The sequence below is a fragment of the Harpegnathos saltator genome, unplaced genomic scaffold (assembly GCF_003227715.2).
Source record: "Harpegnathos saltator strain DR-91 unplaced genomic scaffold, Hsal_v8.6 scaffold203, whole genome shotgun sequence".
Lineage (NCBI taxonomy): Eukaryota > Metazoa > Arthropoda > Insecta > Hymenoptera > Formicidae > Harpegnathos > Harpegnathos saltator.
In genome coordinates, this window is record NW_020229988.1 from 718,120 (window position 1) to 734,050 (window position 15,931).

General features: G+C 45.6%; 2 protein-coding genes across 3 annotated transcripts; both read right to left on the reverse strand.

The window, feature by feature from the left end:
- Positions 1-765: 765 nt before the first annotated feature.
- On the reverse strand, positions 766-7,534 carry LOC105189383 (hypothetical protein). Of its 2 annotated transcripts, XM_025298088.1 has the most exons (3): positions 7,363-7,534; positions 5,315-5,647; positions 766-5,185 (listed from the first exon to the last, which is right to left on the reverse strand). In XM_025298088.1, exons 1-3 carry the CDS (start codon positions 7,375-7,377, stop codon positions 1,439-1,441), a joined length of 4,095 nt encoding a protein of 1,364 aa, XP_025153873.1. In that variant the 5' UTR covers positions 7,378-7,534; the 3' UTR covers positions 766-1,438. The 2 variants fall into 2 exon arrangements, with proteins under 2 accessions (XP_025153873.1, XP_025153872.1); XM_025298087.1 differs by having other exon boundaries at positions 766-5,647.
- A 1,642-nt stretch (positions 7,535-9,176) lies between these two features.
- Positions 9,177-14,930, reverse strand: LOC105189369 (uncharacterized). Its single transcript, XM_011151427.3, has 3 exons — positions 14,868-14,930; positions 11,109-12,777; positions 9,177-10,895 (listed from the first exon to the last, which is right to left on the reverse strand). Exons 1-3 carry the CDS (start codon positions 14,886-14,888, stop codon positions 10,303-10,305), a joined length of 2,283 nt encoding a protein of 760 aa, XP_011149729.1. The 5' UTR covers positions 14,889-14,930; the 3' UTR covers positions 9,177-10,302.
- Positions 14,931-15,931: the final 1,001 nt, after the last annotated feature.

The following is a 15,931-nucleotide window of genomic DNA, read 5'->3' on the forward strand; positions in this document are numbered from 1 at the left end:
CTACCGTAATAGTTTTGCGAATTAGCGTGCAGCTCTCAAACTAATTTCTATCCCATTTTCAAGTTATTTTCTTAGAAAGTGGACGTTGCACAATAAAAATGCTCCGACGGATTTATGAATGCAGGCTTCATAGAGTAAATTCAAAAGTTAACGATTCTTATATACCTTACGAGGTGAACGCCTCTTCCTCCTTGGTCATGGATGAATTATTACCGCAGTCAAACGGAAACAATGCGGTTGCATTTTCATCAATCCAATTCTTATGACAAAAACTAGACGCCGTCTTTGAAATAATTAATTGTAACAAAAATGGAGAAACTTCATTCGATGAATTATATCAATTTTTCATTAACTTGCAGTACAAAATGAAATTCCTCTGCATGAGTATACAAGGAATCGATAGACGAATGAAATTGTTTATTCGTACATTTACCTTATTATTAAATTGTATAAAGGTATTTTTCTCCAAAGTTCGAGAGCAAAGTAAAAATGCAATTTAGCAAATAGAAATCTTTTCCTTGATGGTACGTCAAATATTTTTCTTAGCTTAGTTTTTCATTGAAAATTGAAATCCTTATTTCCAATTTCGTTACGGAGAGGACGGGAAGCAATGCTGTGAATGTTAATGCAATCTAAAAACGTCCCGAGAATAGCGATGTAAAAGTTTCATATTGATCTTGCCCTCGTCAAAGGGGAAACGATTCTGGAGGAAAGTCTTTCGCAAAAAGTTAATAAAAATATATATAAATATTTTATTTTCCTCTTCGTATATAATACTTAAAATCTACATCTTTATAAAAAAATGTAATACATATTTACCATAGTATAATATCCATTCCGCGTATATTATTATATAAAACACAAACGTTTTCTACACATTTAGGTAAGAGAACACAAATATACAAATTAAAGTTTCCCTAATACGTGTCTCTCCTCCTTCAGATTCTCTCTACCTCCTCTCGTTGTAAAAGGAGCGTCTGCTTTTAAATTCTGTTTATTGCTGTCCTCGGCAAATGGATAAGAGAGAAAATATCGATTGAAGGGGAAAACAGACGGGCGCAATTACGGGACGTATATATTTCCATTTATGTTAATATGTACAACACTGGAGCGTCTTATAAATGATCGATGAATTTCTCTCGCCCTCGGTCGGTCGTTCCGTACGAGCGCGTCTGACGCTAACGATTGCTTTTACAACTTCCGCGCAAAATGTTACTTACTATAATTAAACACTCAGTGCGAGAGCGGCGACGCTGGCGCACGATGCAGCTTTCATTAATGCGAAAAGCGGGCGAAAAGAAATCGTCCGTTGCCGGACAAGGTAAACGCGTTTACTATTTAATTCCAGTCCTTCCGCGAGCGGATTTACGCGTCATTCGAGCAGATCCGGCGAGTACGTCGCGCGATCGACGTTTCGTTCATACTTTTGATTACGAATTTACGCGGCGCCGTTCCCCGAATAGACCTTCCTGCCGGCGATCGAGCCGGACTGCGACGCATCTTCGAATTTGTTCAAGATATAATTCTTGAGAGCGTCGTCGTAAAACTGCTGCTGCAGCCGACGCCTCTCGCCGTCGAAGAACTGCCTCAGCTGATCCTTGTCGCGAAAGTAGTTCTGCGTGCCCCTGTTCGGCAGTTGCTTGTTTTTCATCAACAGCCCCATGAGATTGTGTATCCTGGGGTGATTGATGTAATCCCTGTTATTCGACGCTCCGAACTCCGTCAGTAAACTTTTGTAGACGTCCGGTGACGGCGTAGTGAACGTCGGGTACGAATCGAAGGAAGGCTGATGACTGGTCTCAAAGTCCATATTGTCCGGACCAAAAGGTGTCATATGACGAGGCGGTCCGTCCAGGTGCACATCAATATTGCTGGCGGACGCTTCCAGTCCGTTCGGCCTGAGCGACGGGTGTCCCCTGTTTGGCTTCCTCCTGTTCCTGAATCTCGCCGCTCCGGGTCGCTTGTTCTTCATGGGCTTCTCGCGGAGAGCGCCTTTCGCGTGGTGACTCGGCCTCGGTGGCGTGAGGAACTCCCTCACTTGACTGTCGTCGTAGAATTCATCAGGAAAGCCAAAACTCGGATCGGAAACCGACGGTTTCTGCTTGCGACCTGTTGTACTGCTCGCACCATGATACATATATATCGGTCCATGAGGCTGAGTCTTCAGTAGGTGCTCCAGAGTTGTCAGTAGCGGGTCTAGTTTCTTCTTGTTACTCGAGGATTTCGGCGCGTCTGCCGTGCGCAGTTTATTCTCGCTCTGGTGTGCTTCCAGCAGGTCCTTGTATTTCGACTCCGACAGAGAAGCCGTCAACTTTTGCAGTTCGAGTCTCAGCTTCGTGAGGTCGTTCGCCTCGGAGTGATTTTGGCTGGTCCCAGGCGGTTTCCTGTCGTTGTTCCATTTTTGCGAATTATACATCGTCTTCAGCGACTCCTTGAACATCTCCTCGGCGTATTTCTGTAGATCCGAGGCTAATTTCGGCTTCATCACCAACTCGTTTTGCGCCGAGAACGACGGCTTGAAGAAGTTTCCTCCCGGCATGACGGGCACCAGGTTCAAATCTTGTTGGACGGGTTCATTGGATGGTAATTTATTGAGAACGTTCTGATTCTTAATGATGTCGACGTTGGGAACGAAATTGATGGGATTGAACATTGGTCGTTCCTGATTCTGCGACGTTTTCAGGTCCACCGTGGCCAATTGCTTGGCTTTGGCGCCACTCTCCGTCAAGGAGTCTACGTAACTCTGAAGACTGATGGTTTGCGGAGTGACCGAGCCGATGGTGCTGAAAATCGGAATGGGAGTCGTCAAGACAGCCGCCGGATAGTGCACGGTATTGAAGGTGTTCATAGTCGTGTCGATCGGGCTCGGCTTGATGTTCGGGTTCACAATCTCGACGTTCTTCGTGCCCACGTTCGGCAAGTGCGCGTTCACACTGTTCACGTTGCTCGAGTGACTGACCACGTTGTCGGCGGTCTGCAGCTTGCTGTTCTTCAATAACTGCGCTCTGTTCACCTGAACCTGCACAGCGTCATCAGCACCTTGAAATTTCACGTACTGCGGGGTATTCACAGCTAAGCCACCCAGAGTTGAGCTGGGTTGCAGCACGGTCGGTACTACCTGAGTCGCTTGAAGGTAAGTCTTCGTCTTCGGCGTCATATCGAGGTCCTTCAGCACTTGGTACACCCCGTCTTCAGCCTTCACCGCTTGCTGAGTGTTATGATTGGGCAGGTAATACGAGTTGAAGTTGGTCGCCTGCTTCTGTTCGTTCTGGCCGACAGTCAGACTCGCAGCAGCCAAGATGTTGCCGCCAGAGGTCGTGTATATGTTCTTCTTGCTTTGCATCTCCGCGGGTGACACGTTGATTCTGTTCTCCGGCAACACCTGGGTGGACAGCAGCGTGGGCGCCGTCGGCAGACTCTGCAGCTGCAAGTTGCCCTGGCTCATGAAGTTTTGACCCTGCAACCCGTGAGGGTTCACTTGGATCTGGTACTGCGTGTTCGCATGAACCGGCGTCTGCACGAAACCCGGGAATGTCTGGACGGTCGGTTGCGGCACTATCAGCTGCTGCATGCCGGCGTGCACTTGACCGAACGGTACATGCTGAACGACCGCGGTGGGAGTCGGTGTTACGGCGAAGGTGGTTCGCGGTGTCACGTTACCCTGGACGTTCTGGAACGTCGGCGTCAGACTGGACGTGAGCGCAAATACCGGCGCCATAGTGCTCGGCAGGTAGGTCCCCCTCACCGTGTTCGTGACCTTGTTTTGCCCGTTAGGCTGGGACAGCACGACGGTGTGCACAGGATTGTGGAAGGAAGTCTGACCGACGATGATGTCGGGAACCGACGTGGGCACTGCTAGGCTCGGCGCATTCGCTATGTTCTTCGACAGTGCCAGGTTATGCCCAAGGATCGGCGACGACGTGCTCAAGAGAGGTGCGCTCGTAGTGTAGGCGCCGATCGGCGAAGCGGTCGCCATGTTCCGCAACAGCGCATTGGACACGTCGAAACCTTGACTGCTGCCCAGCGCGGTCGCGTGATCAAAGTTCGCCACGGGCACCAAGTTCACTTTCACGGGGACGACGTACTTGGGGTTCTCCACGTGGTCGAGTTCGATCCCGTTGGAATGAGAGATCTCGAGATTCGGCGATATCTGATGCCATGTGTTGGCGTTCTTCAGCCTGGACCCGTGTTGCGTTTTGGAGCTCTTAATTTCGCCAAGTCTGTTGTCGTGTCTGACGTCCTCGACGCTGTCATCGTGAAGGTTTACACTGGCGTCGTCGACCCATGGATTCGCTTTCACTCGGTGCCGCTGTGATTTCATTCTGGAGGAATTGTAGTTGAGTTTGTCCTCTTCCTCGCCGCTGTTGGCGGCCAACGTGCCTCGATGCTCTTTCGGCAACTTCCTGGAAGAATCCGAATGCGACGGGCGTTTCCGACTCTTCTGCACTCTTCGTGGTCGCTCGATGAACTCGGAGAACTCGGAGCTCTCGTCCGAGTTCCTGGAGTCCTCTGTGCGGTGGTAACTACGCTGTCTATTGTTCTCGCTGTAAGCGTCGTAAGCGTGGTTTGACGTCTCCAAGCTCGAAGACTCTAAATTCCTCGAAGTCTTGAAATCGCTGTCCTCTTCGCTGCTCTGCAATCGATCGGTGAACTTGGTTTCCACCTTGTAGTTGGTCGGCTCGGCCACCACGACCGGTTTGGAGAATCTCTGGCGTGTCCTCGACGATTCCGCCACATTGTCATAAGTTCCACCTTGGAAGCCGCCGTGAGTGAGTTCGTTGACCTCGTAATTCGTCCTTGATGAGGACGAGGCTGTCGCCACGTTCTGTCTGACAGCGCTCTGCCCGTGACCGTCGTAGTTCGCGGCATTCTGCTGCTGATAATTGCCGGGGACTTTCTCTTGTTTGTAAGTAAGTTTCTTCGTATCTTGAGCGTCATTGTACGAGTAGTACTGAATGTACGGGTCTTTATTTCTAGTTTGCTGCGACTGTCGGCCATAATCGTTCATGTAGCTCTCGGTTCTCTTCTCCCTTTCTCCGTTCGCGCGGCCCGAGGAAGTCGCGGCCGGCTCGCGGTCGATCTCGGAGTTCACCGTGCTGCGCAGGTTCTCATAGAAGTCCTGATAATTAGCCACCGCGGGGGTGTCGTTGTTGACCTTCAGCAGCTCAAACTCACTCGACTTCTCCTGCAAATCGAAAGACCTGCGATTCGTCAGCGGTACAAGGAGATTCAGCAAGATCCTCGCTTCCGAGGAGTACGCTAAGTCTTCTTCGAGTTTTCTCGGCTTCGTGGTCGAGCTGTCTCGAGCACTTACAGCGTTTGTCGTGTTGCCGTCTTCAGTCGACTGCTCGTCCTGTTCGAAACTATCGGTCTGCAGCGACGACGCGTCCGAATCCTCGTACGATGTAGAGTCTGTAGGTATCATCGGTATGAAACCATTGGAATTTTCATAGTGCAGCGTCGCGCTTAGCGACGGCAGGAAACTGGCCGGTCGCTCCCCGACATTTTTCGGAGTAGCATTCGTATGTCTCACGGCGTGCACCACGTTCTCCGACGCAGTCGCCAGCTGATCGAACATCTCTTCCGCTGCCGCGTCGACCTTCTGCGTACATCTCGTTTGTGGCCAGCTGAGAAACAGCAGTATCACCTACGAAGATTGAAGGGAGCGATCAAAAGTCGCGGAATAAATACAAAATAAAATATGTCATATAAGAGACAAGTAATCTGGTTTCATGCAGAACTTTTTTTTTTCTATTGATATTACATCACGTTAAGAAAGGACTTGTCAGAAAACATATGCAATCGTTGGTATCGATTAATTGACATTAATTTGCAATTACAGTTCATTAACGGCAAATTGACAGTAAAAATTTCCGTAGACGGTATACGCAGGATCTCACAAATATCTCTTGAATATCATAAAACTTGCAAGAGAGAAAAAAGCAACATATATATATTGCAAAGTTTGGATAAACGATGCATGATAATAAGTGATAATTGCTGTTTTGTCAAGGAGATGACCTGGAAAAGAAAATCAGACTAGGAAAGTAAGATGCGAGCACGTGTGCGATGGAAATAAGGACTGGATGTGCACGGAAGCAGATCTTCGTAGACTTTCTCACTGATTCATGGGCGACTCGAGTCTGTTTGACGGTAATGGGTCGCCATACAGGCGTGTCGGTAACTCGCTCATTTTGGAGAACGAAAGAGATTCGCAACATACGAAGCGCGCAATCGTATCATGAACGACTGTTTCTTTGTAATATGCAGAAATGCAAGCGATTATCGTCAGCTACGTCTGTTTAGAGAGCGTCGGTGAAACGTAATTGGAGAGAAAACAGTCAGTTTGAACTATGTAATTTTTCATGCCTACCGATATAAAAGTCGGTCGAAGCTGTCGATTGGCATGAACATCGTTAAAGTCTTTATCTAATTGGAAGTAGCTTCGTCGAACATATTTCGAAAGCATTTAATCACACCGGAAGATTAAATGCAGCGGAATGCACGGTAATTTTTCAGTGATTCGTAATATATATGGATTCCAACAACCTGATTTCGAATATATCCTGTTTTCTATGATTAGGAACTCATTTCTCCAATTAGAGGATTGGTGATAATAGAAATAATAATTCTGCAGTTTTAGGCAAAATTATTTTTATCAAAATATTTGTATAAAAATAAGAATAATCGCACGAAGTTTTCGTCAAGGATAATTAAAATTATTTTATATCTCTCATTAATATTAAAATTATTATTTCTTTTGTACATATATGTCAAAATATTCTTTTCAAGTGGCAGATTTAAATTAATATATGATTTCATTAATATAATTTTCAAGTAATATAGTGACATGACTTTTGAATAAAAGTAATTTAAAAATAAAAGTAACATATTTCACAAATGCTTAATAAGCATGAAATCATGCTTAAATAAGCATGATTTCTACATAGGTTGCTTTCAGTTGATTTTATTATTGAAATAGTTAACCCTTGTTAAATTACTGGTAAAATCTAGGGATTAATAATTGACGCTATATTGATAAAAAAATAACACACATAGAGGGAATTATTTTACATGTATAAAAAGCTATCGAGCAAGAGAATGTCAACGTATTATTTTTCTTTTTTGCATCGTATGGTGTATGTTTGAAAATATTTAGCAACGGTTTGAATATACGGAGAAAAATACATTATCATAATTGCGTGACTTTCGTCACACCTCGCGTTAACGAATTTATACGAATTTTTTATTTACATGTCCCTTTTCCTCATTTTCGCGCACAGGATGCAAACCAACGATTTAGACCACCGCACAGGAAACTTCACACTTTCACAGAAGGTACTTCGCGATCCGAGTACTTACATAATAAAAAATCATTTTCGCCGAAAATGCTTTGTCCCTTCGTCCGACGGCCCTAACGCAATTAGAAGGACCCGTATATCACACTGTATTCCACGCGCACATTGATTGCGAGCGTCCGTTCCTCGCGTTCTCGCCTCGAATAATCCGAAGGACCCTGCGTGGTGAGCTTCCACGCGAGGACTGAGCCACATAGTAGATACGCGATTTTCTTTATACAGTCTGGTGCCCAAGTGAAAAATATCGTTCTAAATATTATCCTATAGACCACGCAGCCGCTTGGATACTTTCATTCGTGACACGCGAGCGCGCCCGGGGAAATATTGACCGGGCCGTATCGCGTGCGCGGGATGCTCGTCTACTCGTCATTACTATGGAACTCGAGCAGCGAGATATCACCATGTACGGAAACAGAGACACCGTCGTGCAGCCGTCCCCGCGTCCCTTTCACGTCCCATAAAATGCTCATTCAGCGACTGAAAATCGCTGATCCTGCGCGGACGCGCGATGGACGCGTGCCGTAAAACCAGGAGGCAATTTTAGTCTCCTGAGATGCATCGCGGGACATTTTCTAACCAGCTGAGATGCAATGGCGCATCCGGGAGGTGCATACACCCTGAGCGCAACGTTAGCCTGTCCGTGTAGTACGCACACCGATGATCGTGAATTGCGCTTCCGGTGTGCGCTCCGCATGCCTCGATCATAGCCGCGGCATTCCGCGCGGGGTTCGGCCCGCGACTCGGCCAGTACTTTTTCCGCCGCGGCTCTATGCGCTCTAGAACACACGCATTATGCCCAGAGTATATGCCTACTCCTCCCGATCCGCGGCGTGGAGACGTCCGTGTGCAACGAACACGAGCCTATCTTTTCCCTGCGTGTAGTCGCCCGCTCGCCGGCTCTTCGGTTTAATGCCACGAGTCTAATTGCCGTTGCCGCTGTAAATGCTACGCAGATATCATCGGAGACTCCGCGATGCTTGTGAAAACGTAGAATTAACACCGCGCGCGCCGTGACTATAGCGGGTTAAATCGTTCATCGTCTCCTTTTTTCTTTCTCTTTTCTTCACGCTCCTGCCAGGCAATTAACGCTAATTGCCCGGTTCAACGGCACCGGTCACATCGATATACATATATCTTCAGACACGCGCACGCGTGCGCGAGGCCGCTCTTGCGTCTTTATATTAATTCGGATATTAAAGCCCGATGCGTGCATACACGCACACACACACACCGATGCCCGCAGGAGAGCGCTTACCGAGTTCGCCGTACCGAGTAAAATGCGTAATTGCGCTCGATGGTCGCTGATGTGCAGCTCGTGGATCGATAACAATTTCTATTAGGATGGAAACTTTTACTTTGCTTATATGTACATATTTATCGTATGATTACCGGGAAAAGTTAATAAGCGCGCTTTAGCAGAAAGCGCGTTTACCAACTTTTCCTAATAAATCGGTGCGATACGCGCCGTATGCGTCGTGGTGTAACGTCCTGCGGGGTGTTTCTCTTAATCGCGGTTTCTTCTCGACTCATCTGAAGAATAATATTGCATAAAGAGTGTCTCTCTCTCTCTCTCTCTATCTCTCTCTCTCTCTCTTTCTCTCTCTTGAAGAGTGAAATGACACAAGTTTGTGAAATCACGAGATCACAGAAATATCATCGAGACATCGAGACAAAACTACATATTAGCAGCTCCATGCAGACTGATATTTCACTTTAATTTGTGTATTTATCTAAAGTTTTTGTCTGCATTTGCAACTGCTACTATCTAGCTCTCGCTTACCCATTACTTGCAACTAAATTTATTGTAAATATGGCCATATACATTTGGATGAATGAAACTTACAATGTAATAAGATGTTTTACAGAGAGATTCAAATTTCGCGTAGGAAACAATTTTCCGTAAGCGTCGTGTGCAAAATGTAGAATTTAAAATTTTGTAGTGAATGACAAAGTCGAAACGTCTTTGTAAAAATAGTTGATTTTGTTTTTCAAACTTTGGGCGCAAATAACAGCAATCTATTTTCTACGAAAAACTTTCTCGCTGGCGTTTTTTATTTGCTTATAATATTTGCAGTATACAAGTTATGATTATCTTAACTCTCGTAAGGAGCTTAAGCGCTAAGATTTATAAGGTACCTTTCTGAAGTGTGGAAATTTGGCTAATTTTTAATAGGTACGTTCGCAAAGCGACCAATACGCTTCGCTTACTACTGCTTTCCCGAAAGCGACGGGTGATGTTAAACTCGACAGACTCCACAGTGTGTTTTCGGCAAATCAGTAGCGCAGATACATATTGTACACATTATAATACATTGCACGATCCCACATTAAATTACTATATCGTTTACTATATCGTATCGCTAATTAATCGATTATCGATTATCGATTGTCGCCTTTCATTTTCTCAACTCGTTTCATGGCACGATGCGTCTCGTACGTGAGACCGAAGTGGTGATGTGCCAAATAGAATGTAGACAATAATTACATAATACTTTGTAGAACTTTGCGGATTTCATGATAGTGCACAAGAGAAAAGATACTCTTAAAAATGTCCATATTCCGTCATCGGTGTCATCGGTGTTATCAGTAGCCAATGTCGTATCGTTATATGAATCAGTCATTCAGTTTCGGCTTAACTTTCATATTCCATCGTGTTTCTAACGAATTTTTCAATATTAATGTACGTAAGGTGAATTTTACTTTAAGAAGAGGCAAAAGTGAAAATTATAAGTTTCCTACGTCGTAGACGTAGGACTCGTGGAACTCGTTTTTATCACAATCGCAACGCCAACGTGTCTACTGCGACAACGTGGTCATTAATTTTTAAAGCAATAACTCTCTTCTCCCTCGCTCTCCCTACAGCGCAAGAGTCGAATTAAGCGACAGAACACGAAAGTTAAGAGATGCGTCCACGGCTTTCTACTCTTCGCCAATTATGTACAATTCAATTTTTGTCCCTATAATTCGTGAATCTCGGGTCTTCCAAGATCTGCACGCTCTTCACTTTCGGCCTTGCCGCAGTGCGCTGACCGTATTTTCCGCTAGAGAGACTTTTCTCGGCATTCAAGTTGCTCGTCTCGTAACTCGATCTACCGACGTAAGATTCCGTCGGATTAGCCAGCAGATCCTGACTAGCGCCCTGCGCCAGTCGCGCCAGTTCTCGCAGATGATTTATAGAAAACGAAGTTTGATCCTTCGCGAGCTGATCGTCGCCAAGATCATAATTGGATGGCCGTGCTAATTCCTCGATGCTGTTGGCATACTGAATAAGGTACTGCTGCAAGAGAGCCTTCAGATTCACATTCGGTACGGCCTTCGGCTGAATGGGAGGTACGCCATCCACCCTTAAAATGATCACAGGTATTAAAGAGTTTCCGGCTTGCACGAACGTGGGCTGCACGTTGAGGATGGACGCGGGATTTTTTATATATTGCGAGATTGACGGATTATAATTCAGGAGATCCGAGTACTGCAAGTTTGAGTAGTTTTCCAGGTTCTTTCCGCCGGCGTTGATCTTCCTGGGCAGGTTAGTGCCGGCTGAAAACGCAGTTTTCAAGTTATTATTGCGCTATGTATATTCCAAAATGCGTGAAATTTTTAAGAGATCGACGCAACATACATTAAGGTAAAAAATACTTAAAAAGCAACATAAAATATCAAAAATATAATACAATACGAAAAATACATATATTTTCAAGTAATACGAGGTGCTAATACGAGGGCACAAAGAAGAGAGAGTGACCGTTTCACCTGTCGGGGCGAAGAAATTAGTGGGTGTCGTGCTCTTCGGGGTGCTCTGTGTGGTGTAAGAGTCGGTATACTCTGCATTCGGGCTGTTCACCATGTATCTCGAGGCCGGACGAGGCCCCGCTGACTCGTACCGATCCTTCTGGTTCTTCCTGTTCAGCCTGAAGGAGTTCCTCGGTGGCGAAGGAGTTGTCGAAGTGACCGTATACGCGGGCGAGACTCCGCTACCGGCCTTGGCCTGTTGCGCCACGGCCTGCTTCTGCCCTACGAGGTTCTGGTAGCCCAGCCGATACACTTGCTGCTGCGGTAGCCTCGAGAGAGATTCGGCCGAGATGAAGGGACTCGGCGGCGCGCCGCTCTCTGGCGCCATCGGGAACTGCACCGGACCCTGAGACAACACGGTGTTCTCCGTGGAAGCGGAGTCATAGATGGACGACGTTTCCTGGGACTTGGCGGCTTGTAACGCGGCCAACGATGGGTACTCCGAGTACGTCTCGTACGTCCCAGGCGGCACGTCGGACACCCTGCCGTCTGGATACTTCCAGAAGATTTTGTTCTCGTACCTAACACCGTTCTCCACCGTGTACCTGGGCAGACCAGTAAGCGGAGCAGTGTTCTCCACGTAGCCAGACGCGTCCGTGGGTCCAGCGGCAGTTGGTTCCACCACCCTCGAGCCCGGCTGAGCGTAGCCGCGAGGTCTTGTCCTCGATTGAACGTCTACGTTCTCCAAGTAAGTCACGCCCTCGGGATTAGCCGTCGACGACTCCACTACACTCTGCACCGGTCTGGAATAGCCGTGCACGTTGATCGTATGTTGACTACTTTGGCCCAAGTATCTCGCAGAGGGCTCTTCAGCTTCGTACGCCATGGGACTCGGTGTCACGTAAGCATACGCGCTCGACGTGGAGGCTGTGTAACTCTGTGGGTTCGGGGTGACGTAGTCGCTCGTTTCTGTGGGACTGTACACCAAGGATTGAGACGTAGTGGACGCATACGCGCCGTTTCGGTAGTCATCGTTCGGGTAAGTCTCGACGGAGGGTCTCGCGGTCGAAGAGTACCCTCGATAAGACTCGGAACTGAATGTCTTCGTCAACTTCGTTCGTAGTCCGAAAGTCGACGGAGATTTCTCCATGGGTACATAGTATCGGAAGGTATGCGTTCGCAGATTGGATGCTGAACCGCCGCCGTTCCTGAAGGACCCTTGCTGCCTGAGACTCCCGTGCGACTCGGACCTCAGTTTTGGATTCGACTGCACTCTCTCGATGATGGTTCTCGGAAGGAACGGGCTGATGGACTCCTCTATGCTCACGGTGGTCCCGGTCTTCCCGGCGGGAAAGTAGTAATTGTATTTCCGTGGAGCGAACAAGGAGTTCCGGTCGAAGCCGTAGCCGAGGCCGTTGTTCACCGTACGCTTCGCCTTCTCGTCGGCCGTAGCGTTGTCGTTGACGGTACCGTTGTCGAAATCCAAAAGTATTAACGGAGGTAAGATCGGCAAGTTCTCGTCGACAATCTCCTGCTCCTCTCTCGCGCTATCGGCATCCGCTTTCGTGGTATCGGCGCCGGCATTGTCGACAACGGAACGTTCGGCAGCGAGGGAGTCGTTCACCTTGATCTCTCCGTTTCCGGTGCTTTCCGCGTTGCAGAGTCCGAGCAGTAGTAGGAATGCGGCGATCTGAAAGTCAGGGGCATGTATAAGAAATCGCGCGCCGAGACGATGTAACAATGTGTTGGTCATCGATCTCGATGCTCCGGTAACGGCGATCGCACTTTCACTTCCCTTCCCTCTTTCGATCGTTTCGTGAAGAAATCTGCTGGGAATTATTTCGCTTGAATTTACTCCAAATGAGCTACGTCTTGAGAAACGTATTGGTTGTATTCGAGTACTTTATCGACATTTCTCGAACGATAATCGGATAATAACGTATAGTCACGAAAGTAACGAGTATTCGCAATTGCGACCTTGGAAGGAGTCGCTTCGAGCAAAGGAGAAGGCGAGATATCCGCGTAGGGTCAGAGTCAAGTGTGTCGGTCAGCATCGTTAAAACGGGTTTTATTCGTCGCGCACTTGCGATTTTCACCGCTTTCTTTAAAGGCTCGCGTCGCGGTCTGCGGACGATACGTAACTGAAAACATCGCTTTCCGCTTGAGCAGGCAAAGCAACAGGGACAAAATCTTAAAGAGAATTTATCATTAGATGTTTAAAACTTTGTTAAAAATCTTTTTCAATTATAAATAGATTATTTATGTAAAGACAAGTAATTAAGCTATACTCGTATTTATTAAGTTGCAATTTTGTATCAAGTCAACGTATTATAAAAATAAGTACACGCAAGAAAAAACGATTTTGTTATAATTATAAATTATACTAAAGTAAATTTAACGTTCATAGTTTCTACGGCGTCCGATATAATTGATTTCAGATTTATAAATCGCGATGTACTTTTACACATTGATTACATCAATGGCGACTTTTGTTTTACGCTCCTTTCAAAATAATTGCGTATTAAAGTTGCTAAGGAGTTGTAATTCAGGCATTAATAATGTTGATCAATGTGAAGAAACTTTTGAAGCGCGTAAAGAGAATGTCGAATCTCGGAAATGTTTAACTACTTGATCTACGACTTGTCAGCACGAATTAAATGAAAATTAATGGCGACTGACGCGTACGCAAACAGGTAATAACGCGAGACGTCGAATTTCACAAAGATCTCATACTATTACGTTAGCGCAAAACCGCTAGTTACCTAATGCACGAAAAAGCGATCGGATCTTCGCGCGATTACGAATTGGGAGATATGCGTGGCTCATCCTCGAGGACTTTCACTGACTTACTCAAGAGCATCTGCCGCGACTACTTTATCTTCGTACGACCGTGGTGGGTAAAAAATCCGAAACACTTTCACCGCAATTACGTCCGGTTGAGTCCAGGAAGCGATCGGCCGGTAGAGGAAGAAAAAAATAATTTTTGGAGCGGCTGCAAAAAGCTATAGGTGTACACTCGACACGCTACCGGGCATTTCCGTTAAAAGTTTTCCTGCAGCTTTTCGGCTTTAAGGCTTTAATTGATAGGATTATTAGATTTACGTGGAACAGCTGTAACAAGAGTGCCATGCGCGCGACCAATTCTGCCAATACACATGTCATTTATATTATAAAGTCAGTACACTCAAGTTTCTATTTACCCACAGACATTTCGTAAATTATAGTCGTAAATGTTACTGATGGTGACTTTTATATTTCCACTCTCGATATTTTTCTCGGAGATTCGTCGCTACAATCATAAAATATTTTAGTAGTTGTTAGCAGGGCATATCGGTGTCAGGTAGAACGAAAACTATTATCCTTGATAATTATCTTTGTAGGCATTTCTCATAGAAGCACAGAAATTGAATAACAATCACAATTATAAAAAAAAGAAAAAAACATCGAGGAATGTAATGTGCTTTATGTGATACTTTTTTCAAATTATCACGACGAAATTGTGAGAAATGAAAATATATTTGAAGAGAGAAAAACACACGCAATATGAGTACAGTAATGGTTGATAAATACATTAATAAACCACCACATGAATATTTTTCATTAAAAATGCTAAATGTGATTTTGGCGGCTTAGAAGAGAAACGTAATGCATCACGAACGAACCATTGAGTGCATTATCGGTTAATGAGGCATGGAAGATGGAACCGGGCGAAGGAGAACGTCCCACAAGACGCTAAATATATTGGAATAGTCGCAAAGTAACTTTGATTCAAGTACTTACATGCATCCTAGCGAGACTCATGACGGCCAACCTTAAACCTGCTGGCTTGGCGGACTTGTCGTGTATGTTTGGTACTGATGAAGCTGAGGCCAGAACATCCCACCTTATATGCCCTCGCTCCTGGTGTGAGAAGGACACCACCATTATAGTTTCACCACTGCGAGACGAACGCTATTCGCGTTCGATACGGGAAGACACCTGCCAGTAGCGTAGCGCCGTTTGACAGGTCGATTCTTGATCGTGCGGGCTTTCTTATGTTACGCAAATGAACATATAAATACGTTTCACGCCACGACTTTGCCGAATGATAAATTTCACGTCTATAAACACATTTTAATCGTCACGTATAGTGAAATTATTTCGGCCGTGAGTGAAATTCGCCGATCCATAAAATCGTTAGATAATATCTAACACTTTCGATAATGATGCGTTATGAATGATGTGTTACATTTTTTGCCAGGACACGCATATTATATATATATATATATATGTAATATGCGTATATATATTATATATATATATATATATAATATATGTATATATTTTGACATAAATTTGAATATATAATATGCGAGGCGTCGTGCATATATTCCGTTTCCGCTGAAATTAACACGGAGCATCTGCGATAAATTCTAACGAATTATGCATTTGCGGGAAAGAAAGCATCCGCCGTGCATAATGTGAATAATAACAATGTTGCGGAGCGGCAGTCAGAATTTCAAATGTTCAATTCCACGTTCCTACACCATTGGGCTCATCACCGTTGTGGCATCAGCTTTCTCGTGTGGCCTCTTCGTTGATATAGCGCGCTCACATTAGTACATAACTTATATACGTACGCTCCTTGACATTAGGCACACACATGCACTATGTGCATCCCATAACGCAGCCCAGCTTCCTGATGTCGACAGTTCTGTCTCAATGTAAGTCGTAAACTGTGTCAGCGCTAATCAAACATTTTATGCAAGCTTATTAAGCACTTCATTGCCAATGAAAGAACTTTTGTCGTATTTCTTCGTACTCTCGTCGGCGTTGCCGACAAAAATTTCAAAGCTGTCCGAATC